This window comes from Leuciscus leuciscus, assembly GCF_965113295.1.
Source record: "Leuciscus leuciscus genome assembly, chromosome: 7".
Lineage (NCBI taxonomy): Eukaryota > Metazoa > Chordata > Actinopteri > Cypriniformes > Leuciscidae > Leuciscus > Leuciscus leuciscus.
In genome coordinates, this window is record NC_138731.1 from 940,835 (window position 1) to 968,489 (window position 27,655).

At 36.2% G+C, this 27,655-nt stretch overlaps 1 protein-coding gene across 1 annotated transcript in view; it reads right to left on the minus strand.

The window, feature by feature from the left end:
- LOC309502711 (LIM and senescent cell antigen-like-containing domain protein 1) overlaps positions 1–27,655 on the minus strand; it is a 41,315-nt gene that overhangs the window by 1,344 nt on the left and 12,316 nt on the right. Inside the window, exons 5-12 of the mRNA XM_082175207.1 lie at positions 27,203–27,269; positions 26,986–27,106; positions 26,747–26,896; positions 24,950–25,100; positions 24,715–24,807; positions 24,285–24,333; positions 24,096–24,171; positions 20,911–21,073 (exon numbers count right to left, since the gene is read on the minus strand). Coding sequence (XP_082031333.1) covers positions 20,935–21,073; positions 24,096–24,171; positions 24,285–24,333; positions 24,715–24,807; positions 24,950–25,100; positions 26,747–26,896; positions 26,986–27,106; positions 27,203–27,269 — 846 coding nt within the window. The 3' untranslated portion in view covers positions 20,911–20,934. The remainder of the gene's footprint in view (positions 1–20,910; positions 21,074–24,095; positions 24,172–24,284; positions 24,334–24,714; positions 24,808–24,949; positions 25,101–26,746; positions 26,897–26,985; positions 27,107–27,202; positions 27,270–27,655) is intronic.

Sequence of the window (27,655 nt, forward strand, 5' to 3'; positions counted from 1 at the left end):
TTTAAAAGTATATCTATAATGTGTTTAATAATTGTATTTTCATACTTTATTAATGATCAATTTATCATTTCTAAATGAAGTATAGCATCATTTACAAAGCAGTTATTTAGGAGTTGTCAGTGGTTCATAAGATCCCTTAGAAAGTGTGAGTAAATGATTCAACTATTTCAATGTACATTCATACATCATACACTTATTATTCAGACATATAGTAATAGTTACTTAGTGTGTTAATAAATGCTTTATTAACATGTATTTCTACTGTAGTTCAGGTAGTTATAAAACATTTAGTAGAGGTCAGTTCACAATTTTTTGTGAGCTCATCTAAAGTGAGGACTAGTTATGCTAGTTATGTAGGAGATTTAAAGGCTGTTCATATTTCTATGTTCTCTATCACTGTGTTGTGTTGTGTGTGTTTCCTTTTTCTGTTTAGAAGATAAATTAGTCTTTAAATCTCCTTTATAAATGCTTTAAGCATAACTAGTCCTCACTTTTGCTCACAAAATAGTGAACTGACCACTACTAAATGCTTTATAACTCCCTGAATCTACTAAATTTACTCTAAGTGATCTTATTAATCACTGACAACTCCTAAATAACTGCTTTGTAAATAATGCTATACTTCATTTAGAAATGATAAATTGATAATTAATAAAGTATGAAAATACAATTATTAAACACATTATAGATATCCTTCTAAATCAATAATACAGCATTTAAAGCTGTATTTATAAACAGCTTATTAATGTCTGCTTTATGAATTATGATTTAACTGTTTACTAATGCTTAACTAATGATTAATAGGATAGTTATTATAAAGGGTTACCATATATATTATATTATATTATATTATATTTTTCATAATATAACTTCAAATATGCATTTTTTTATAAAAAAAAAAAAAAACATGCCAAGAGGGGATCTGCAACTAAATGTCATAATTATAATGTAATTATTATTATATTATTAAGATATTAATAATGTGACTGATAGTATTGGCTGCCTATTAATTAAAACATAATTTCTACTCTTAAAAAAAATCAATAGACATGTCCTTATTTTTCTGTTTCCTTTGTTTCTAGGATGTTGATGTACAGAGATATTCAGTGTTTGAAATATTTCTAAATTTAAATGCAACCAAATATATGTCGTTCGTTACCATCCAACAGTGGACCTTTCTTGATCTAATTCAAAACTTTTGAGTTGACTTGCTGCATCTGGTCATTTTGAAGAAACAAAAATGAAATACACAATTTTCTTTTAAGGTCTTTTTTCATAATATAACTTCAAATATGCAAAAAATTATAATATTTTAAACATGCCAAGATGGAATATCATCTCTGAACGATTTCTACCTGTACAAGAGGGGACTCGCAATAGCCTGCAATGGAACTGTGTGTGTGTGTGTGTGTGTGTGAACAGTTAAGTCTGTCTTTATTTTGTAACTATAGTTACAAAATAAAGACAGACTTAATTGAATGTAATTGCTTGAGGAAAGACCATTTAAATCTACAACGGGGTAAAAAATACAGACGGTCCGGCAGCAACAGTTCAAAAGCAGAGGCGAGAATATCCTCTTATCATTCATAATATAATTTTTTTACTTTCTATGCTTGGTTATGCAGTCCCTAACAATTTACTTGCCATTGTTATGTGTCATTGCACACACACATACATATCTATATTACTAACAGACCAATGTCGCTCTACACTGGCCGAGAGGGGACTCTCGGAACGATCTCTATCTATACAAGAGGGGACTTGGCTGCAATGGAGCTGTGTGTGTGTGTGTGTGTGTGTGAACAGTGAAGTGAACTGGCAGTGAAGTCTGTCTTCATTATGTAACTATATATATATAGTATATTATATAGTATATTATATATTACGCCTTTTATCATTCATAACATTATTTTTCTTATTTAACGCTTATTTTCTCTCTTCATAGATACTTTCTATGCTTGGTTATGCAGTCCCTTTAGGGTTTATAGGATTAATCAAACAGAAATAGCTCTTTAAGGTAACGATTTCAGGTCACTATAGTGACCTATATTTAGTATAGCGTAAAGCATACTTTATACAGTGAATAATGATTTTATTAATCAAAATGAACTTCGCGTCCCCAGTTGGATGGTAAAGAACGATACGTGTTTGGCTGCTTTGTACATTTCTTGCCATCACAAACACACTGTAAAGATTTTGGAGGTCAATCTCAAAATGTTATGTCGACTTGCTGCACTGAACATTTTTAGTTGGTTCAGTTGAAATATATGAAGTAGGGATGTTCATTTAACATTTTGTTTTCTGACTGAAAGCTGATGGTTGTTAACCAGTCATCATCAGTTAACTGACATGATTTGAAGGTTAGATTAGAATTAAATGGACTTAGAATAGAATAGTCTGTGACCGATTCAAATACCTAAAAAATGTAGATTTACATGTGCAAATAGCAGCATAAACAACAGAACATGAGGATTCACACATCAAGCACCCGCAGTGCTTCTGTGAACACAGTAAACCAGAATAAAAGTGTATATATAACTGTATATATAGTAAATAGGCCAACTTAAATGAACAATTAACAAAACTAAAGTGCAATAAATAATACACGCTTTAGGGTCTGTTTACACGACATCATTTTCAACTGAAAACTGAAAACGTTTTGGCCGTTCATTTCAACGAAAATGCCATTTTGGGGGCCTGACAATGCAAGCTTTTGAAAACGAGTTTTTGTGAGCTCATCTAAAGTGAGGACTAGTTATGCCTTGTAAAGCATTTATAAAGGAGATTTAAAGGCTGTTAATATTTCTATGTTCTCTATCACTGTGTGTGTTTGTTCCCTATTTCTGTTTAGAAGATAACTGAGTCTTTAAATCTCCTTTATAAATTATTTACAAAGCATAACTAGTCCTCACTTTAGATGAGCTCGCAAAATAGTGAACTGACCACTACTAAATGCTTTATAACTCCCTGAATCTACTATATTTACTCACACTTTCTAAGTGATCTTATTAATCACTGTAAACACCTAAATAACTGGTTTGTAAATAATGCTATACTTCATTTAGAAATGATAAATTGATAATTAATATTTAATAAAGTATGAAAATGCAATTATTAAACACATTATAGATATGCTTCTAACTCAATAATACAGCGTTTAAAGGTGTATTTATAAACTGCTTATTAATGTCTGCTTTATGAATAATGATTTATCTGTTTACCAATGCTTAACTAATGATTAATAGGATGCAGTTATTATAAAGGGTTACCATATATATTATATTATATTTCTCATAATATAACTTCAAATATGCATTTTTTTATATATAAAAAAAAAAAACATGCCAAGAGGGGATCTGCAACTCAATGTCATAATTATAATGTAATTATTATTATATTATTAAGATATTAATAATGTGACTGATAGTATTGGCTGCCTATTAATTAAAACATAATTTCTACTCTTAAAAAAAATCAATAGACATGTCCTTATTTTTCTGTTTCCTTTGTTTCTAGGATGTTGATGTACAGAGATATTCAGTGTTTGAAATATTGCAAATTTTAAATGCAACCAAACATATGTCGTTCGTTACCATCCAACAGTGGACCTTTCTTGATCTAATTCAAAACTTTTGAGTTGACTTGCTGCATCTGGTCATTTTGAAGAAACAAAAATGAAATACACAATTTTCTTTTAAGGTCTTTTTTCATAATATAACTTCAAATATGCAAAAAATAATAATATTTTAAACATGCCAAGATGGAATATCATCTCTGAACGATTTCTACCTATACAAGAGGGGACTCGCAATAGCCTGCAATGGAACTGTGTGTGTGTGTGTGTGTGTGTGAACAGTTAAGTCTGTCTTTATTTTGTAACTATAGTTACAAAATAAAGACAGACTAAATTGAATTGAATTGCTTGAGGAAAGACCATTTAAATCTACAACGGGGTAAAAAATACAGACGGTCCGGCAGCAACAGTTCAAAAGCAGAGGCGAGAATATCCTCTTATCATTCATAATATAATTTTTTTACTTTCTATGCTTGGTTATGCAGTCCCTTTAGGGTTTATAGGATTAATCAAACAGAAATAGCTCTTTAAGGTAACGATTTCAGGTCACTATAGTGACCTATATTTAGTATAGCGTAAAGCATACTTTATACAGTGAATAATGATTTTATTAATCAAAATGAACTTCGCGTCCCCAGTTGGATGGTAAAGAACGATACGTGTTTGGCTGCTTTGTACATTTCTTGCCATCACAAACACACTGTAAAGATTTTGGAGGTCAATCTCAAAATGTTATGTCGACTTGCTGCACTGAACATTTTTAGTTGGTTCAGTTGAAATATATGAAGTAGGGATGTTCATTTAACATTTTGTTTTCTGACTGAAAGCTGATGGTTGTTAACCAGTCATCATCAGTTAACTGACATGATTTGAAGGTTAGATTAGAATTAAATGGACTTAGAATAGATAGGTGTCTGTGACCAATTCAAAAACCTAAAAAAATGTAGATTTACATGTGCAAATAGCAGCATAAACAACAGAACATGAGGATTCACACATCAAGCACCCGCAGTGCTTCTGTGAACACAGTAAACCAGAATAAAAGTGTATATATAACTGTATATATAATAAATAGGCCAACTTAAATGAACAATTAACAAAACTAAAGTGCAATAAAGAATGGACACTTCAGGACATAATTTTCAATTTTCACCTGACAATGCAAGCTTTTGAAAACGAGTTTCAAAGTGCAAGGTTTTGAAAACGATGCCTTTACCATCTGCATGTAAACAACATAAACGTGAATTTGTGAAATTGGTATGTCATTCCAACCCGGTCACACTAAATGTGTCTCTATAGCACACATTGTGTTTATTGTGCAATTTATACGCGAAAAGGAGTTTCTGTGTGCATATGATACGCATGGGTGGGTTTAGGGTAGGTTTAGTAATGGTGTGTAATATGTAATATGTATTATATGTTTGGTTAGGATTAGTGTTGTAGGGTGCATGACATGTGTATTCACCTTATTTTCCACGAGGGTGACGCCATTACGTTCGTTTTGTCATCTTACTTTGGGCTGAGAGGGACCTCAACTTCCGTCTGAAAGGACGCTAGTTTCTAGACGTAATTCTATTGTTCTAACGGTAAAATATGTCAAGTATTATATGGTCAGTTAGGGGCTGCCATAACAATTGGATTAAGAGGATAGAAAAATTTAACCAACAGTGTTACGAACACAATGTAAAGCGATCGGAATGTTGTGGTGTACTTTACGATTTACACCCGGATGTGCCGTGTCAGTTTAGCGGAAGTCGGATGACAAATTGCGGAAGCGCAAAGTATTAAAAGTGGGCGGGGCGGAATAAGGTGAATTACACGCAATAAAGTGCTATCATATGAATGTATTAAATGCATGAATAAGCCTTTCTGCATCTGACAGGGATAAATAAGTTTGAATTCTGGCAATATTTTTAAGATGGAAAAATGCAGATTTTGAAACCATTTTGATATGGGCATCAAATGACAAATGCGGATCAAAGATAACACCTAGATTTCGCACTTGTGATGCTGGAGACAATAATTCAGAATCAGAAAACAGACTTAGACAGTTATGTTTGTGCAAATCTGTCAGCATACCAAAAAGTAACAGTTCCATTTTTGATTTGTTAAGCTTAAGATAGTTGTCATGCATCCATACCTTTATTTCTTCCAGACATACGGTAAGAGCTGTAATTGCGAGATTTGGATCAGGGAGTGAGCTAACATAGATCTGCATGTCATCAGCATAACAAGGAAAAACCCCGTACCGTACTTTCTAATAATGTCACCAAGCGGCAACATATAGATGCAGAACAAAGTAGGTCCTAGTACTGACCCCTGCGGGACGCCCTGCTGTACTAATGTTGCCTCCGATTTGTTCTTCCCCAAATAAATATACTGCAAAGAGATGCCAGAGGTGCCTAACAAAACACGCAACCTGTCAAGGAGGATGATATGACATATAGTGTCAAAAGCAGCGCTAATGTCTAGCAGAACCAAAATGCTGCAAGCACCCATATCAGCAGAAACATTAGGCGTTTCTCAATAGCAAGTACGCACAGTTTGGACTTGCCAAGTCCAGCTCAGGAGAATGACTCCCGAGGACGCGAGTCCGGTAATTCTGCTAATGGAACAGCACGTTCTTCAAAGCGTCAGTCAGCTCGCTCTGCTACTCCGGTTATCTCTGTATGTACATTTTAGGCAACAATAAAACAAAATATGTTATAAAACACCACACTGCCTCTTTTCGTTTTCATTTAAAGAAATCTTAAACATTATAGCCACACAAATGGTGATTGCCTGGATCTCACAACCTGGATCAAATTTTCATAAATCTTTATAAATAAACCACAGATTTGAGCTTTAAACAACTACATTCTCGCCTGAAAAACTCTTAAATTTACATTTCGTGACACAGTAACAGTAGTATTATATGTCAACTGTAAATTAAAAGATGGCGCTTCTTATGTTGTCATTCCCCTTGTAGCACGCGCAAGTGACGATTCTCTGTCAACCAATCAACGTCCTGCAGTTAGTCTAGCTCCACCCTTTAGTACCATACCACTGTGCTGGTACCCCAACGGAAGGGTACCCAAAAAGTGTTAAGGTTCGGCTTTTTGGTACCATTCACAACTTTTGACAGTGGAAACGGAAATAAATGCATACCGTACCGTACCGTACCGTACCGCTCAGTGAAAACAAGCCATTAGAGATTAGAGTCGAATCTTCCCTAACAATTTTTAAGTCTCTTTTAAAAAGGTATTTGTTTTCTCTGGCGTATTGATTTTTTTTTTTTTTTAAATGTATATATTATATTTTTGTGTATTAGAGTGTGTATATTTAGGATACGTATTTAGTTGTCTTGTACAGCACTTTGGCCAGTCTTGTGGCTGTTTTAAATGTACTTTATAAATTAATTAAACTTGAAACCACTGATTGTAATAATACATCAAAATTCTTACTGTCAGTTAACCGGTTAGTCATAGTATTCTCAATGTATTTTAACACTGGCACTTTAGTTGAACCATCTGAATATTTTAAATGCAACAATCAACATAAAATTGAGTTTTGACCTTTGTGTATTTTTTTTACAGTGTATTTTTTAGGGCAATAAACCCAGACAGCAACATAGTGTTGGCCCAGATCCGGCCCACATCCGGGCTGTGTGGATTCCAGATGTGGGCCAGATCCAGGCCGATACTATGTAGCTGTCTGAGACTGGTGTTTTAGTGTTATTATGAACATCGCCATCACATTCAGAGATACTGCTAAATGTAAAAGCAATCAAACGTGTCATTCTTTATTATCAAACAGTGGACAAAATAAGTAAATTTGTGTAATGAAATGAATATAACATGTGCATGCATACTGCTGCTGCTTATCTTTAGCATGTACACTAACTTGTGTGGAAATGGGCATGGAATGGTGAAAAAATGCTGACCTAAAAATTGTTACACTTAATTTAAGTGATATTACTTAACATTAATGAACCAACATACAATAAAACTACCAAAACACATCATTCATGTCTCAAATTAAGGCATTCTTTCAGAACTCTAGTGAAGGTTTCAGCCAACAAACATAAATTAAATATACAAAACAAAAAACACACAAACAACAGGCAGCAATATGCACTATTTTCTGCTGTTCAGAATTCAATGCAGTTTATGTTACATGGTTCATGTTTACATTAATGTACAAACCTTTTGTATAGATGGTGATGAAAATGAAAGACTAAGACTTGTGTATGTGTTTAGCTACATCTTATTTTTTCTGATTTAAAAAAAATTATATTTCAGAATAATATATATCAATGTGGTATACGGTAGAAATATTACACATTTCAGTCTAGCTTAGGTTTTTTAATTAAATAACACAGTCTTGGAAATAATATGTAAGCATGTGCAAATAAGCCTGTATAGTAAATCAAGTTCTGTTGGTCTTTGTGTTTAAGTGAGAAATTAATTCATTTAAATTGAAAGATCTCAATGTTTATAAGATCTTTCAATTATGTTTAACAGTTTTGAGTGTATAAAAGAGTGTATAAAAATGGGCTCTGATTGGCAGTGGTTGTGTCTAAGTGAAATATGTAGTTTGGAAGATGTAGTCACTGAATGCATTAATACAACATTGAATGACACAGACATTTGCAACACTTCTACAGTAATACCGTAGTAAAATATATTCAGAATCTAAAAAAATTAAATACTATCAAAACAATTAGATGTAGCTGAACACATACAGGTATTAATCTTTCAGTTTCATCACCATCTATAAAAAGGGGAAACTTGGGGGAAAATGTGTACTGTACTGTAAACAATGACCATGTAACATATAATGTTGTGAATTCTGAACAACAGAAAACAGCAGAAATATTTTATAATGCTTCCTGTTATTTGTGTTTTTTTATTTAACGTGTGTTTTTTGGGGGTAAAACCTTTTCTAGTGTTCTGGAAGAATGAGTTGATCTGACACATGAATGAAGTTTCAGTGCATTTTGAATGTGAAATGAACTGCTGTCAAGCTGTAAGTTGGTTTGGAGAAGATATCATGGTATTTTAACCTGACATCATTTAAGACATCATTTAAGACTGTGGTATAAATGATTGAATGATTTAACCATAACTCATTACTATCCTTGATTTCTAAAATAGGTATTTTTCATGTGTATGTAGACTAGGGTGTGTGATATTGAGTTGTTGCACTTCCCCCCCACACACAATTTACATATCAATGCAGGAAGGCCTTAAAGGCCAGTGTTTTTCTTAGGTGAGAGCCAACAACCCCCAGAGTCCTGTTACCAATATCTGTGCAACTTCTCAAATACACTAGAATAAACTAGAGAAAACGCTGGGATTTACCCTGCCAAATTTATTTTGTAAAGTTTTCTTTTGTAAAAATGTATTTAAAAAATAAATAAAACAAGAATTACACTATCTACTGTTCACTGCAGTTAATGTTACATTATCCACGTTTACAATACTGTACAAAAATATGAAACTGAGATTAACACTTGTATAGGTGTTTAGTTAAATATAATTTTTTTGTTTTTGTTTTTTTTAGATTCAGAATTTAAAACATCTGCAAATTGGCCTGTATAGAACATAAATGTCTGTTGGTGTTTGTGTTAAGTGAGAAATAAATAAAAAAAATTGCCAAAGCAATAATAAATGATCCACAGTTTGGCTCACATAAGCCCCGTTCACACAGAGATTCCGGAAAATACACTGATAATTTGTCCCGCGATTGTTTGATTTCTGTTCATTCACACTCCCAGGGATTTTCTGAAATCAGTATTATATATTATAATATAATATTTAAATATAAAATCTTGTTTACTTGTTTAGCACTATGTTCGCAATGAAACTAAATTAATGATTATTCCAAACACAAATAAAATGTAAGTTTCCCAATTCTAAAGTCACTTTTTCAAAACTCTCTTCACACAGTGATCACACCATCCGTCTATGTGAGCTAAACTGTGGATCACTGCTTTGAAAGATGTCATTGAATGCATTTTGTTCCATTTACATTCATTATTCTTAAACACAAACACCAACAGAACTTTATGTTCTATACAGGCTAATTTGCACATGTTTACATACTCTTTTTAAAACTGTTAATAATAATAGTACTGTTAAACTGTTAAAAATAACAAGTAATTTCAATCACATTGAAATAGATATTCTGATTCTAAAATATAATATAATCAAAATAATTAGATGTAAGTGTTAGTCTTTCATTTTCATCACCATCTATACAAAAGGGGAAACTTAGGAATATTTTAGTACAGTAATGTTAAAAAGTTAGTTTGTTAGTATACTTTACTTTATTGCCCTTTTTCAGGAAATTTGTCTTGGACTCAAAGCTGCATTAGTACACAACATATACATACACACACAAACCAAAAAGAGTTTTAAAAAAACGGCATTACTACATCTTGCTATTTAACATATTAATAGATACAGGAATAAATGATTTTTTTTGTAACGGTTCCTCTTACTCAGTGGGACTCTATACCGTCTCCCTGATGGCAGAAGCTGATACATTGGAAATAAAACATGGCTTGAATCACTCACTATTGTCTGTGCATTTTTTTTAAAAATCCACGATTCGTAAATTGATTGAAGTGATGAGTACTCTCTTACACCCATAACTTAACATTGCAGTTTTCACAAGACGTACAAGCTGTGATTTTAATTGGACCAAAAGATTGCCATATGAAGTGTGCATCCAATAATTTAAAAGACTACCTAAAACGGCATAATGAAATAATTGCATAATTCTCTGATTTACACCAAACAGCCTAAGTCTTCTTAAAAAATACAATCGTTGCCGGAATTTTGAACAAAGATAATCAATGTGGGCTTTCCAAGTAAATGAACGATCAATGACCACACCTAGATACTTATAGGTATCCACCTGCTCAATATTATCATAGATGATAACTGGGCTGTAATCAAAAAGGATCATGTAACATCAACTGCAGTGAATTATAAACAGTAGATAGTGTCATTCTTGTTTTATGAAAGCATTTTACAAAAGAAAACATTGTGTAATGCTCCTGTTGTTTGTGTTTTTTTGTTTTTGTTTTATGAGTGACAAAGTGTGTTTGTTGTTAAATCTTTTCTAGTGTTCTGGAAGAATGAGTTGATCTGAGACATGAAGTTTCAGTGCATTTTGAATGAGAAATGAACTGCTGTCAAGCTGTAAGTTGGTTAGGAGAACTGAGTGAAGAGTTTTGAAAATGTACCTAAATATTGAGAAATGTGTCCTAGTGATTGTAAAAACCTGTAATTTAATTTAATTTGGCAGGGTAAATCCCAGCGTTTTCTCTAGTTTATTCTAGTGTATTTGAGAAGTTGCACAGATATTGGTAACAGGACTCTGGGGGTTGTTGGCTCTCACCTAAGAAAAACACTGGCCTTTAAGGCCTTCCTGCATTGATATGTAAATTGTGTGTGGGGGGGAAGTGCAACAACTCAATATCACACACCCTAGTCTACATACACATGAAAAATACCTATTTTAGAAATCAAGGATAGTAATGAGTTATGGTTAAATCATTCAATCATTTATACCACAGTCTTAAATGATGTCTTAAATGATGTCAGGTTAAAAGACCATGATATCTTCTCCAAACCAACTTACAGCTTGACAGCAGTTCATTTCACATTCAAAATGCACTGAAACTTCATTCATGTGTCAGATCAACTCATTCTTCCAGAACACTAGAAAAGGTTTTACCCCCAAAAAACACACGTTAAATAAAAAAACACAAATAACAGGAAGCATTATAAAATATTTCTGCTGTTTTCTGTTGTTCAGAATTCACAACATTATATGTTACATGGTCATTGTTTACAGTACAGTACACATTTTCCCCCAAGTTTCCCCTTTTTATAGATGGTGATGAAACTGAAAGATTAATACCTGTATGTGTTCAGCTACATCTAATTGTTTTGATAGTATTTAATTTTTTAGATTCTGAATATATTTTACTACGGTATTACTGTAGAAGTGTTGCAAATGTCTGTGTCATTCAATGTTGTATTAATGCATTCAGTGACTACATCTTCCAAACTACATATTTCACTTAGACACAACCACTGCCAAAACTCAGAGCCCATTTTTATACACTCTTTTATACACTCAAAACTGTTAAACATAATTGAAAGATCTTATAAACATTGAGATCTTTCAATTTAAATGAATTAATTTCTCACTTAAACACAAAGACCAACAGAACTTGATTTACTATACAGGCTTATTTGCACATGCTTACATATTATTTCCAAGACTGTGTTATTTAATTAAAAAACCTAAGCTAGACTGAAATGTGTAATATTTCTACCGTATACCACATTGATATATATTATTCTGAAATATTATTTTTTTTAAATCAGAAAAAATAAGATGTAGCTAAACACATACACAAGTCTTAGTCTTTCATTTTCATCACCATCTATACAAAAGGTTTGTACATTAATGTAAACATGAACCATGTAACATAAACTGCATTGAATTCTGAACAGCAGAAAATAGTGCATATTGCTGCCTGTTGTTTGTGTGTTTTTTGTTTTGTATATTTAATTTATGTTTGTTGGCTGAAACCTTCACTAGAGTTCTGAAAGAATGCCTTAATTTGAGACATGAATGATGTGTTTTGGTAGTTTTATTGTATGTTGGTTCATTAATGTTAAGTAATATCACTTAAATTAAGTGTAACAATTTTTAGGTCAGCATTTTTTCACCATTCCATGCCCATTTCCACACAAGTTAGTGTACATGCTAAAGATAAGCAGCAGCAGTATGCATGCACATGTTATATTCATTTCATTACACAAATTTACTTATTTTGTCCACTGTTTGATAATAAAGAATGACACGTTTGATTGCTTTTACATTTAGCAGTATCTCTGAATGTGATGGCGATGTTCATAATAACACTAAAACACCAGTCTCAGACAGCTACATAGTATCGGCCCGGATCTGGCCCACATCTGGAATCCACACAGCCCGGATGTGGGCCGGATCTGGGCCAACACTATGTTGCTGTCTGGGTTTATTGCCCTAAAAAATACACTGTAAAAAAAATACACAAAGGTCAAAACTCAATTTTATGTTGATTGTTGCATTTAAAATATTCAGATGGTTCAACTAAAGTGCCAGTGTTAAAATACATTGAGAATACTATGACTAACCGGTTAACTGACAGTAAGAATTTTGATGTATTATTACAATCAGTGGTTTCAAGTTTAATTAATTTATAAAGTACATTTAAAACAGCCACAAGACTGGCCAAAGTGCTGTACAAGACAACTAAATACGTATCCTAAATATACACACTCTAATACACAAAAATATAATATATACATTTAAAAAAAAAAAAAAATCAATACGCCAGAGAAAACAAATACCTTTTTAAAAGAGACTTAAAAATTGTTAGGGAAGATTCGACTCTAATCTCTAATGGCTTGTTTTCACTGAGCGGTACGGTACGGTACGGTACGGTATGCATTTATTTCCGTTTCCACTGTCAAAAGTTGTGAATGGTACCAAAAAGCCGAACCTTAACACTTTTTGGGTACCCTTCCGTTGGGGTACCAGCACAGTGGTATGGTACTAAAGGGTGGAGCTAGACTAACTGCAGGACGTTGATTGGTTGACAGAGAATCGTCACTTGCGCGTGCTACAAGGGGAATGACAACATAAGAAGCGCCATCTTTTAATTTACAGTTGACATATAATACTACTGTTACTGTGTCACGAAATGTAAATTTAAGAGTTTTTCAGGCGAGAATGTAGTTGTTTAAAGCTCAAATCTGTGGTTTATTTATAAAGATTTATGAAAATTTGATCCAGGTTGTGAGATCCAGGCAATCACCATTTGTGTGGCTATAATGTTTAAGATTTCTTTAAATGAAAACGAAAAGAGGCAGTGTGGTGTTTTATAACATATTTTGTTTTATTGTTGCCTAAAATGTACATACAGAGATAACCGGAGTAGCAGAGCGAGCTGACTGACGCTTTGAAGAACGTGCTGTTCCATTAGCAGAATTACCGGACTCGCGTCCTCGGGAGTCATTCTCCTGAGCTGGACTTGGCAAGTCCAAACTGTGCGTACTTGCTATTGAGAAACGCCTAATGTTTCTGCTGATATGGGTGCTTGCAGCATTTTGGTTCTGCTAGACATTAGCGCTGCTTTTGACACTATATGTCATATCATCCTCCTTGACAGGTTGCGTGTTTTGTTAGGCACCTCTGGCATCTCTTTGCAGTATATTTATTTGGGGAAGAACAAATCGGAGGCAACATTAGTACAGCAGGGCGTCCCGCAGGGGTCAGTACTAGGACCTACTTTGTTCTGCATCTATATGTTGCCGCTTGGTGACATTATTAGAAAGTACGGTACGGGGTTTTTCCTTGTTATGCTGATGACATGCAGATCTATGTTAGCTCACTCCCTGATCCAAATCTCGCAATTACAGCTCTTACCGTATGTCTGGAAGAAATAAAGGTATGGATGCATGACAACTATCTTAAGCTTAACAAATCAAAAATGGAACTGTTACTTTTTGGTATGCTGACAGATTTGCACAAACATAACTGTCTAAGTCTGTTTTCTGATTCTGAATTATTGTCTCCAGCATCACAAGTGCGAAATCTAGGTGTTATCTTTGATCCGCATTTGTCATTTGATGCCCATATCAAAATGGTTTCAAAATCTGCATTTTTCCATCTTAAAAATATTGCCAGAATTCAAACTTATTTATCCCTGTCAGATGCAGAAAGGCTTATTCATGCATTTAATACATTCATATGATAGCACTTTATTGCGTGTAATTCACCTTATTCCGCCCCGCCCACTTTTAATACTTTGCGCTTCCGCAATTTGTCATCCGACTTCCGCTAAACTGACACGGCACATCCGGGTGTAAATCGTAAAGTACACCACAACATTCCGATCGCTTTACATTGTGTTCGTAACACTGTTGGTTAAATTGTTCTATCCTCTTAATCCAATTGTTATGGCAGCCCCTAACTGACCATATAATACTTGACATATTTTACCGTTAGAACAATAGAATTACGTCTAGAAACTAGCGTCCTTTCAGACGGAAGTTGAGGTCCCTCTCAGCCCAAAGTAAGATGACAAAACGAACGTAATGGCGTCACCCTCGTGGAAAATAAGGTGAATACACATGTCATGCACCCTACAACACTAATCCTAACCAAACATATAATACATATTACATATTACACACCATTACTAAACCTACCCTAAACCCACCCATGCGTATCATATGCACACAGAAACTCCTTTTCGCGTATAAATTGCACAATAAACACAATGTGTGCTATAGAGACACATTTAGTGTGACCGGGTTGGAATGACATACCAATTTCACAAATTCACGTTTATGTTGTTTACATGCAGATGGTAAAGGCATCGTTTTCAAAACCTTGCACTTTGAAACTCGTTTTCAAAAGCTTGCATTGTCAGGTGAAAATTGAAAATTATGTCCTGAAGTGTCCATTCTTTATTGCACTTTAGTTTTGTTAATTGTTCATTTAAGTTGGCCTATTTATTATATATACAGTTATATATACACTTTTATTCTGGTTTACTGTGTTCACAGAAGCACTGCGGGTGCTTGATGTGTGAATCCTCATGTTCTGTTGTTTATGCTGCTATTTGCACATGTAAATCTACATTTTTTAGGTTTTTGAATTGGTCACAGACACCTATCTATTCTAAGTCCATTTAATTCTAATCTAACCTTCAAATCATGTCAGTTAACTGATGATGACTGGTTAACAACCATCAGCTTTCAGTCAGAAAACAAAATGTTAAATGAACATCCCTACTTCATATATTTCAACTGAACCAACTAAAAATGTTCAGTGCAGCAAGTCGACATAACATTTTGAGATTGACCTCCAAAATCTTTACAGTGTGTTTGTGATGGCAAGAAATGTACAAAGCAGCCAAACACGTATCGTTCTTTACCATCCAACTGGGGACGCGAAGTTCATTTTGATTAATAAAATCATTATTCACTGTATAAAGTATGCTTTACGCTATACTAAATATAGGTCACTATAGTGACCTGAAATCGTTACCTTAAAGAGCTATTTCTGTTTGATTAATCCTATAAACCCTAAAGGGACTGCATAACCAAGCATAGAAAGTAAAAAAATTATATTATGAATGATAAGAGGATATTCTCGCCTCTGCTTTTGAACTGTTGCTGCCGGACCGTCTGTATTTTTTACCCCGTTGTAGATTTAAATGGTCTTTCCTCAAGCAATTCAATTCAATTTAGTCTGTCTTTATTTTGTAACTATAGTTACAAAATAAAGACAGACTTAACTGTTCACACACACACACACACACACACAGTTCCATTGCAGGCTATTGCGAGTCCCCTCTTGTATAGGTAGAAATCGTTCAGAGATGATATTCCATCTTGGCATGTTTAAAATATTATTATTTTTTGCATATTTGAAGTTATATTATGAAAAAAGACCTTAAAAGAAAATTGTGTATTTCATTTTTGTTTCTTCAAAATGACCAGATGCAGCAAGTCAACTCAAAAGTTTTGAATTAGATCAAGAAAGGTCCACTGTTGGATGGTAACGAACGACATATGTTTGGTTGCATTTAAATTTTGCAATATTTCAAACACTGAATATCTCTGTACATCAACATCCTAGAAACAAAGGAAACAGAAAAATAAGGACATGTCTATTGATTTTTTTTAAGAGTAGAAATTATGTTTTAATTAATAGGCAGCCAATACTATCAGTCACATTATTAATATCTTAATAATATAATAATAATTACATTATAATTATGACATTGAGTTGCAGATCCCCTCTTGGCATGTTTTTTTTTTTTTATATATAAAAAAATGCATATTTGAAGTTATATTATGAGAAATATAATATAATATATATGGTAACCCTTTATAATAACTGCATCCTATTAATCATTAGTTAAGCATTGGTAAACAGATAAATCATTATTCATAAAGCAGACATTAATAAGCAGTTTATAAATACACCTTTAAACGCTGTATTATTGAGTTAGAAGCATATCTATAATGTGTTTAATAATTGCATTTTCATACTTTATTAAATATTAATTATCAATTTATCATTTCTAAATGAAGTATAGCATTATTTACAAACCAGTTATTTAGGTGTTTACAGTGATTAATAAGATCACTTAGAAAGTGTGAGTAAATATAGTAGATTCAGGGAGTTATAAAGCATTTAGTAGTGGTCAGTTCACTATTTTGCGAGCTCATCTAAAGTGAGGACTAGTTATGCTTTGTAAATAATTTATAAAGGAGATTTAAAGACTCAGTTATCTTCTAAACAGAAAAAGGGAACAAACACACACAGTGATAGAGAACATAGAAATATTAACAGCCTTTAAATCTCCTTTATAAATGCTTTACAAGGCATAACTAGTCCTCACTTTAGATGAGCTCACAAAAACTCGTTTTCAAAAGCTTGCATTGTCAGGCCCCCAAAATGGCATTTTCGTTGAAATGAACGGCCAAAACGTTTTCAGTTTTCAGTTGAAAATGATGTCGTGTAAACAGACCCTAAAGCGTGTATTATTTATTGCACTTTAGTTTTGTTAATTGTTCATTTAAGTTGGCCTATTTATTATATATACAGTTATATATACACTTTTATTCTGGTTTACTGTGTTCACAGAAGCACTGCGGGTGCTTGATGTGTGAATCCTCATGTTCTGTTGTTTATGCTGCTATTTGCACATGTAAATCTACATTTTTTAGGTATTTGAATCGGTCACAGACTATTCTATTCTAAGTCCATTTAATTCTAATCTAACCTTCAAATCATGTCAGTTAACTAATGATGACTGGTTAACAACCATCAGCTTTCAGTCAGAAAACAAAATGTTAAATGAACATCCCTACTTCATATATTTCAACTGAACCAACTAAAAATGTTCAGTGCAGCAAGTCGACATAACATTTTGAGATTGACCTCCAAAATCTTTACAGTGTGTTTGTGATGGCAAGAAATGTACAAAGCAGCCAAACACGTATCGTTCTTTACCATCCAACTGGGGACGCGAAGTTCATTTTGATTAATAAAATCATTATTCACTGTATAAAGTATGCTTTACGCTATACTAAATATAGGTCACTATAGTGACCTGAAATCGTTACCTTAAAGAGCTATTTCTGTTTGATTAATCCTATAAACCCTAAAGGGACTGCATAACCAAGCATAGAAAGTATCTATGAAGAGAGAAAATAAGCGTTAAATAAGAAAAATAATGTTATGAATGATAAAAGGCGTAATATATAATATACTATATAATATACTATATATATATAGTTACATAATGAAGACAGACTTCACTGCCAGTTCACTTCACTGTTCACACACACACACACACACACACAGCTCCATTGCAGCCAAGTCCCCTCTTGTATAGATAGAGATCGTTCCGAGAGTCCCCTCTCGGCCAGTGTAGAGCGACATTGGTCTGTTAGTAATATAGATATGTATGTGTGTGTGCAATGACACATAACAATGGCAAGTAAATTGTTAGGGACTGCATAACCAAGCATAGAAAGTAAAAAAAATTATATTATGAATGATAAGAGGATATTCTCGCCTCTGCTTTTGAACTGTTGCTGCCGGACGGTCTGTATTTTTTACCCCATTGTAGATTTAAATGGTCTTTCCTCAAGCAATTCAATTTTTGATAACTGATGATGTTCGTCATTCTTTTCTTTTTTTTACTATGCATATTGTGATCTCTGATGCCTAGGCCTATAAATATATATTTTATTTTATTTTATTTTTTTTGCATATTTGAAGTTATATTATGAAAAAAGACCTTAAAATAAAATTTTGTATTTCATTTTTGTTTCTTCAAAATGACCAGATGCAGCAAGTCACCTCAAAAGTTTTGAATTAGATCTTCAAGAAAGGTCCACTGTTGGATGGTAACGAACGACATATGTTTGGTTGCATTTAAATTGAGCAATAATTCAAACACTGACTTTCTCTGTACATCAACATCCTAGAAAAAAAAAAGGAAACAGAAAAAAAATGGCATGTCTATTGATTTTATTAGAGTAGAAATTATGTTTTAATTAATAGGCCACAACAGAGAATGAATTTCTTAAAGCAATAACTTTGCTGTAATGTCCACAACATAACGCTTCTGATGTTTTATAGTGCTTTCATTGAAAGTGTGAAAATGAAAGAAAATGAAAAATATCAAATAATATTCTGTATTATTTATTGGTATGGAACTGCTACTGAGGTACAGACGAAATTATTAAGAAAAGTAGTAACAATAAATTGTTAGGGACTGCATAACCAAGCATAGAAAGTATCTATGAAGAGAGAGCGTTAAATAAGAAAAATAATATTATGAATGATAAGAGGATATTCTCGCCTCTGCTTTTGAACTGTTGCCGTCGGGCCGTCTGTATTTTTTACCCCGTTGTAGATTTAAATGGTCTTTCCTAAAAAAAATCATATTTTAAAATTTTTGATAACTGATGGGTTATATATATAGTATATATATATACACACACATATATAGTTACATAATGAAGGCAGACTTCACTGCCAGTTCACTTCACTGTTCACACACACACAGCTCCATTGCAGGCTATCAAGTCCCCACTAGTATAGATAGAGATCGTTCAGAGTTTCAGGTCCCCACTTGGCATGTTTTTTTAAAAATAAAAAAATGCATATTTGAAGTTATATTATGAAAAAAGAGCTTAAAAGAAAATTTTGTATGTCATTTTTGTTTCTTCAAAATGACCAGAAACACTAGTCCCCTCTTGGCCAGTGTAGAGCGATAGTCCCCTGTTAGTAATATAGACGTGTATGTGTGTGTGTGTGTGTGTGTGTGTGTGTGTGTGTGTGTGTGTGTGTGTGTGTGTGATAGAGAAAAATACTAATATTGTAACTTTTTAAAATATGAACCATTGCTTCCGGCCAGCTGTTATGCCTGTGTTTGTTGAACCTCACGTAAGAGAAATGCAGAGGAACGTCACATCAAGAGAACACATATGACAGTGAGCTGGAAGAGATGGTTCATCTCACACCTATCGCTTCGCTTCAGAAGACGCTGATTCATCCACTGGGCTTGTAATGATACCCGTCATGTTCGTTTTGTGTAGTTTTTGATAAGGTCCCGTATATGCATTATATGGACTCGTGTGTTGGTTTCAGATCTCCAGAGAATGATGAGAGAAGCTTCATCTTTAACCCTTTAGGGATGTTAAAAGCACTTGTAACAGTGGTGGGTGGTGCCCTAAACTTAAATGATTTATTTTACAAAAAAATTCGAGCGCCAGACAGTTTTAATTAAAACTGACAAAAATCAAACCACCCAGGATAGCTAGGAAAACCACTGATTACACACAAAAAACAAATATTTCGAAAATAGGATTCAGTTTAACTGTAATTTATTACTTAATGCTCATCACATCATTCAAAAAGTTACTGATTTTGAAAACAAAACAAAAACAATAAGCAAATAAATATATGTATTGTTCTCAACGTAGGAGTTCAATATCAGTATTCACACAATCACAAAACAATACTCAAACAAAAACTGGGTAATACTGGTCACACTAACTGGGCGTCGACACTGGCAGATTCGAGTGTCCATATTCACGCCACACTTTTCATATAAAGAAAAAAAGAGAAAGAGCAAAAAACATATTGAATACACATATCGCGGGTGAAAAACAAAATGCAAATATATCAACGATCAATGACAATACATTCAACTTAAACAATCAAAAAGCATGGATATGCAGTAAACAAATATGCGGATGTGAATGGAATGCGTGTGTGTGTCTGGAAGCGTGTGAATGAGTGTAGTGTGTGACTGTGTGTCAAACACACTGACCAGTTTTGGCAGACTGAATCGCAACAGGAGAGTGTGGTAGGACCTCGTCAGGCTCCCGGAGGGAAGTTAACCCCTTGTTTGTTGAGTGAACCTCTCACTTACAACAGCCGGTCTTTGAGGTGCGTCGCATGGGAATCCCCAGACTCCACGTCACAACAGACAGTATGCGCAGGAAGCCTCAGTTCACACAACACAGGACATTGTCCACTCCACTCGGTAATCGCTAACTTCACTCACTCACAGGTCAAACCAACATACCCAGGTGCCGTGTCCTCTTTCCACCTGGTTAAATATACCTTGCCTTAATTTCCCTTTCCGCCGTTCCAGTCCAGCCTTAATTAGTCACTCCGCCCTTTCCGTTAAAGTGAAAGTAAAATGTATAGCCGTGTAGTTTACTGCACTGTCACACACTGACCGTTGAGGTGTTGTGATGTGATCATCACAGACAGATGGGCATCTTCTTCTTCTTGTCCTTGTTGTCTTGTTCACGCCTGGACAAGCGTCTCTTGAGCTCGTCTGGCACTCGCTCGTAGCAGCGCTTACACACGGGCTTCAGATCCATCTCCACAAACTTATCCCTGAACAACAGCACAGATCAGGAAAGAAATGAGCAATTCATCAACTATGTGAGTTTAGTTGGCAGTGGTTTGACATTTTTGAACATCACATTTACATTTTTGCGGTTTCATTAATTTTGTTTCATAAGTGTTTTGCTATTAATGTCACTATGAAATCAAAACAAACCATTCTTATTTCTTATGGAATCTTTATTCTAAAAGATTTATCAGTGCATATGATAATTGTTTTAAATTCATGTTCCTGGTGAGCAATCTTCTATGGCTGCGTTCCAGTCCAAAATTGTCATGCCCTTCACTCGCTAACTTCCCTCTGTCTCGTTCACTCGGATGTACGGCATTCCTAACGTTGCACGAGTGCTCACTACTGGCGGAAACTGCAACGGGCTGAACTGGAACGTCCTAAGCCCTTGATCACTTGGAATCAGCTGTGGAGTTGATTTATTATTTACATTTTTTTCCCTTTAAGAATTTGTTTAATGCAGCATTCAAATGTTTATAGGTGTGTGTGGGTTGTTTTAAAAAAAAAATAAGTAAAAATAATATATCATAGAGTTGTTTGTTGTGGTGGTGATTAGATGAGATTTGTGGTGATGTCTAGCCAGGGTTTCCCCATGCTGCCTTGAGCGCAGCGCGATTTTATTCACACTGCTAGGCAGTCTGGACACCATGGACCAGATTTTCCCCTCAAAAAGGGATCCAATCACAGAACGGGGAGGGAGCAGCAAGACGATGACGACATTTATGCGACACACCGAAGCAGTTTGTTTATATCTATGGATCCAACATGGCATCAGACGCGAAGTTACCTTTCGATGCAGCCTTAGATAGTGTTCTAAGTAGTTTAGAACGCAAGTTTATTTCGTCTTCTTCCTCGTCGTATTTCTGTCGCTCTACATACGTCATCTGGTATAATTGAAACGATTGGCTATGAGCTACGTACAGGCGCATTTGATAGACATTCGTAGCGCCCAATAAACGGCTCTGGGCATTCGTAAACCACGCCTCAAATATGAGAAAATGAACATATGGTTCCCAGACCACGTCTCAATGAGATGTGGTCTGACGTTAGCCAGGCTAGGTGACGTCACAATCGTACTGCATTGTGGGACATATAGGTGCCTGAAGTGTACATATGAAGTAGACTCGCTCCCTCTGTCAAAATCGAGGGAACGAGGGTCTGTCCAATAAACTTGCCTCGTCCACTTCACGAAGTGGCAGTTCAAAATGGCGGCGGGGATTCCCCCGAGGTGAAGTGCTTAGGGAAGTTCGCAAGTGCGTGTCTAAAAGTGGACTGGAACGCAGCACTGGTAATCTTGAATCAGAATAACTTCCTCTTGCAGGAACTCTTCTCTGATGATGAGGGCGTAGCTATAACCTGTCACTCACATGAGATCAGCCAATAGCAACCCACAACCATCCAATCAAGCCCCGCCCACATTTGCTCTTGTTCCACAGGCCGTTTCACTTGTACATACAGCGCAATAGGGTAATAAAGTCTAGCGCAACTTCTGTTTCATGACAACTTTAAATGATGCGGGAAAAGTATTGTCAAACTTGTTAAATGTAAGAAAAGTGATTTTCGTTTTAGTCTTTCATTCAAAATATTTACAAAAATACAACCTTTAAATTAGGTATATTTAAAAAGAAAAGAGAAAAAATTTATTTTCTGCAAAACGTGTCAATTATTGGCAGTATAAATTTAACTATACAGTGCAATATATATTATCCATTTAAGTTTAACAGTGATTTAGTACAGTGAAGTGGTGAACTATGATGTCCTTTTTCACTGTGTAAAGGCCCGTACACACCGGGACGAATTTCGCGCGCGATATTCGCCGACGTTTAACGCCTCGTGACTAAACAAAGGGCGCCAATGTGAGTGTGCACACCGACGCGAAAAACGAAAAGTGAATTTGCATGTTCACTCGGCTCATCGTCAGCAAAAAATGCTTGGGTGTGAACACAAAAAACGCGTTGAAAAACGCTGGCGAATAACGCGCGCCGATATTCGTCCCGGTGTGTACGGGCCTTAACACTGGCCAAATTCCGGTATCATCCATTAGGAAAGAGCAGAGAACACAGTAATGATGCGACTGAAATATCTAAAATTAGGAATTAGAAAAGGCCTGTTTCAGTCAGCTGGAGATGGACAGCTGGAGCTGGATGAGTATGTGCTATATGGAGTAGATGGAGGAGGAGGATTCCAGTAAGGAGTGCAGACGGGACATCACGGTTCTGGAGAACAGGTTTTGAAGGCTTAAGATGGCAGAGCTCCAGGGCTTCATTAGCCCATCGTGTGGCCTGCTTAGGCTCACTCTGGTGGGCGAGGGAGTTCAATTTCAAGGGAATTCTCCAGGAATTGACCGGCTGATTTACTGAAAGTGCATCCCAGGCAGGGTGCACCATCCTGGGCATGGTTTACATAACGAAATAACTAGGTTTAGGTTTTGAAGCATATGGACGTGGAGCTCCAGGGGGATTGTTGGCTGCAGTGCTGGCTCAGTTCAGACATCCACCCTCTCAGAGCAGGTCCAGGGCCGGGGAGGATCCAGCATCGCAGGTCTCGGACCCTGGAGGACTTTCCTCCGCAGAAAAATAGGTATATACATATGTCAAATATGTGATGTATTTACTAGTGAAATAGCTAAAGAATAAAAAAACATGACCCTAGCCTTGATTTTATCCTTCTGTTGTTGACTAAATTATGAAAATGGACCATATGTGATTGGCTTGATTGCACACAGAGAAACTATGACACTTTCATTAATGATTACGAGTTCAAAATGAATATATGCATATATGCAGGAATTATTCACAATTAAACCAGTAACACACATTAAGAAACACACAAAAGGTCAATTCTGATTTCATGCCAACTATAAGGATTGTGTTTGAAACTACCATTGAAGTGACAACTATCCCCAATGTCCATGATTAATTTAACATGGTTTGTATGATTAGAATGTGAATGTTTTATTTCGATAGGTTACTTCCCAGCGAACATTTCAGTAATGGTACGCACTTGAGTGTCAGCTTGGAGTTGCATGTGGAGCAGCTGAAGCATTTGACACACCAGGCCTTATTCAGTGCAGACACAACTAACAGACAGAAGAGAGAGTCAAGCATACACACGAGTTATAAATCCTGAGATCATTACACATATAATGCAAATGTTGAGCAGTGTTCAAGTGTTTAAAGTAAGCCGTCTCACCGTCTCCCTCAATGACGCGGTTGCAGTGGTTACAGACGTCTCCAAAGAGCTGGAGGACAGATGAGACACACACACACTCAGATCACGAGTAGAACATCTGGGACTGTGTCCAGCTGTTGCAGACACCGCTGTGTCTCAGTATCTTTCTACTGTCCCGTACCTATCATCTCTGTCAGGGCCTGATCACTCCTTTCACATTTAAATGCTTCATGAGAAATCTGAACATCCTTATAAGTTACTACAGTATTCCAACAATGATTTGAAGTAAATGCCTGTATAAAGACAACAAGCATCTGTTTCATTAATGCTGGTATTGAAATCTTCATGTCCTGATCTTGGTATATTGAATATTTCACTACATTCACATTTTGTATTTATTTTGCAAAAGTGTACTGAAGATTAATAAAGCTGAGTTATTCCCAGACTGTACCTGGTTGTAGTGAGTCTCACAGTACGCCAAGCCCTTGCGCTCATAGTGCCGGTGACCCAGGAACGCTTTCTCGCATTTAGCACACACAAAATGCTGCAAACACACATGTGCATGACAGAAAGAGGGGAATAGGTAATGATCCCACTTTACAGTTTAAAGCATCAATGATGATTAATCGTTCAAAGATCAGAATATATTCTGGGCATTCTTTAGATGAGGCGCTGTGCTGAAATACCTCCACGTGCCACTTTTTGCCCATGGCGTTGACCACGCGGCCCTCGACGGGTCTCCTGCAGGCGCCGCAGATCGGCACGCCCAGCTTATCATGACACGGCAGACAGTAGAGCTCGCCTTTCAGCTCCCTGGCGTCCGCCGTCAGCTCCTTACTGCACACACACACACACACACACACACACACAGCTTATCATGACACGGCAGACAGTAGAGCTCGCCTTTCAGCTCCCTGGCGTCCGCCGTCAGCTCCTTTCTGCACACACACACACACACACACACACACACACACACACACACACACACACACACACACACACACACACACACACACACACACACACACACACACAGCTTATCATGACACGGCAGACAGTAGAGCTCGCCTTTCAGCTCCCTGGCGTCCGCCGTCAGCTCCTTACTGCACACACACACACACACACACACACACACACACACACACACACACACACACACACACACACACACACACACACACACACGCACACACACACGGGGTTGTTTGGCTATACTTCTGAGGACATTCCACAGGCGTAATGGTTTTATACTGTCCAAACTGTATATTCTATTCCCCTACACTAACCCGACCCATCACGCACACACACTAACCCGACCCCTAAACGTACCCATCACACACACACACACACACACACACACACACACACACACACACACACACACTTACCCGACCCCTAAACCTACCCATCACACACACACACACACACACACACACACACACACACACACACACACACACACACACACACACACACACTTACCCGACCCCTAAACCTACCCATCACAGAAAACTTTCTGCATTTTTTAATTTTTAATAAAACACTCTTTAGTATGTTTTAAAAGCCATTTTAAATACAAAGACTCAGGAAATGTCCTCATAAGTCACGTTCACGTTGTAACACCAGTGTAATAGCCATGTCATTATACAAAAGTTTGTCCTCATAAATCACAAAAACAAACGCACACACACACACACACACACACACAACCTTGAGCTCTAGAGAGGTGCTATACGTATTATAACGCTCTCAGAATTGATCCAATAGGGTCCACAACTGCTCGTCACTGGGGCAGAACCCTTAAAAAGGTCAAATTATGTTATATTTGGTCCTATTATTTCCATGTTCATCTTTCCTCAGTCTGTAATGATGCTGAAAAAGTTCCAACGTCCCTCCAGCGGGAGTTCTTCTCTATATCAGTGTCAGTGTTTCTGAACTCCCTGAACATTGTAGTCTTGAGTTTCTCCCGGGAACGAACACATCACAATATTCCTCATTTAAATAATGAATACGCAGAATAAAGGGGCGGGGCCTGGTTGAGTTAGTTAGCAGTGTGTTAAACTGGCGGTTATGGTAATTAGGGGCGGGACATTTCCAAAACACACTCGAAGCGCTCGACCAATCACAACACACTGCTCCAGCCGACCAATCAGAGCACAGTGTGCTTTTCAGAAGGAGGGGCTTCATAGAGACAGGAAGTAAACAGAGCGTTACTGACAGACTGGGAAGAGAGGAGCCGCAACAATGGAGAATATGGGGAACATAATCAACATTGAAGCAGGAAAACCACTTCTAGTAGAGACCAAACACAACATCAAGACTGTAAAAGGACATTATATGGCCTCTTTAAAGGGACAGCGCTGTACCTAAACAGACGACTGATAAACGTTTATCCAGTGAACTCCTGTTTATCAGGAAAATTAGAAACTCTGAGAAGCTCTCATCCGTCCAGTTCCTGGTGTGTTTTCAGTACGTTTCCTCACCCGCAGTTATTGCAGCTGAAGTGGTCAGGATGGTACGGATCGTTCTTGAAAATCAGTGGAACATCTTCAACGATGGCTTGGCATTTCTGGCAGATGTACTTCCCCAGACCATGAGCCTTTTCACGGTTATGACACGGACGGCACAAATGTCTGTTGGGCAGAATTACATTTGCTGAATTTGAATTTCAAATCACATTCATGTTTACATTCAGTGCCCTACTGTCTTATCTGAGACTCACCTGCCTGCGTTCTTCACAAAGCCCACGTCTGCCAGAACAGCCTGACAGAGATCACAGCAGAAACAGTCGGGATGCCAGCTGAGGTTCATGGCCTTTATCACACGGCCAATGACGAACTCGCCTGCGAACAGGACCAATCACACACACCAATGCTGAAATATGGGGGAAGTCAGGTTAGATATTCAGGACTTTGTTTGAGTTGTGTGTGTTGACTCACCACACTGGTGACAGCAGGGAGCAAACAGCATCTGGAAGTCATGCTCGCAGTATTTTCTGCCTTCAAACTGTGAAAGCAAGAGCAGGATACATGCGTCAGACGTCAGAAAAACACCTGGCTGTTCCCACTGTTCAGTGCAGATTCATGACTCCGAGTTAGACAAGTCCAAAACTCACGGCTTATGGAAATATAGGATGGACTATTGTTCGCCAACTTCACTTCTCGGGTTTGAGTGAACGTTGCCATTTTATCCATGTTCCCGAGTGCGTCTGTCACGTTTTGGGTTTGTTCTTGTCATGTTTCTGTGTCATGTCTTGTTTCCATGTCTGTCATGTGATTCCCTGTTTGTCATGTGATCCTGCCATGTCTTGTCATTGGTTAATTGTCTGATCATTGTTCACAGGTGTCCCTTGTTTTGTCATTAGTCTGTGTATTTAAGCCCTCATGTTTGCC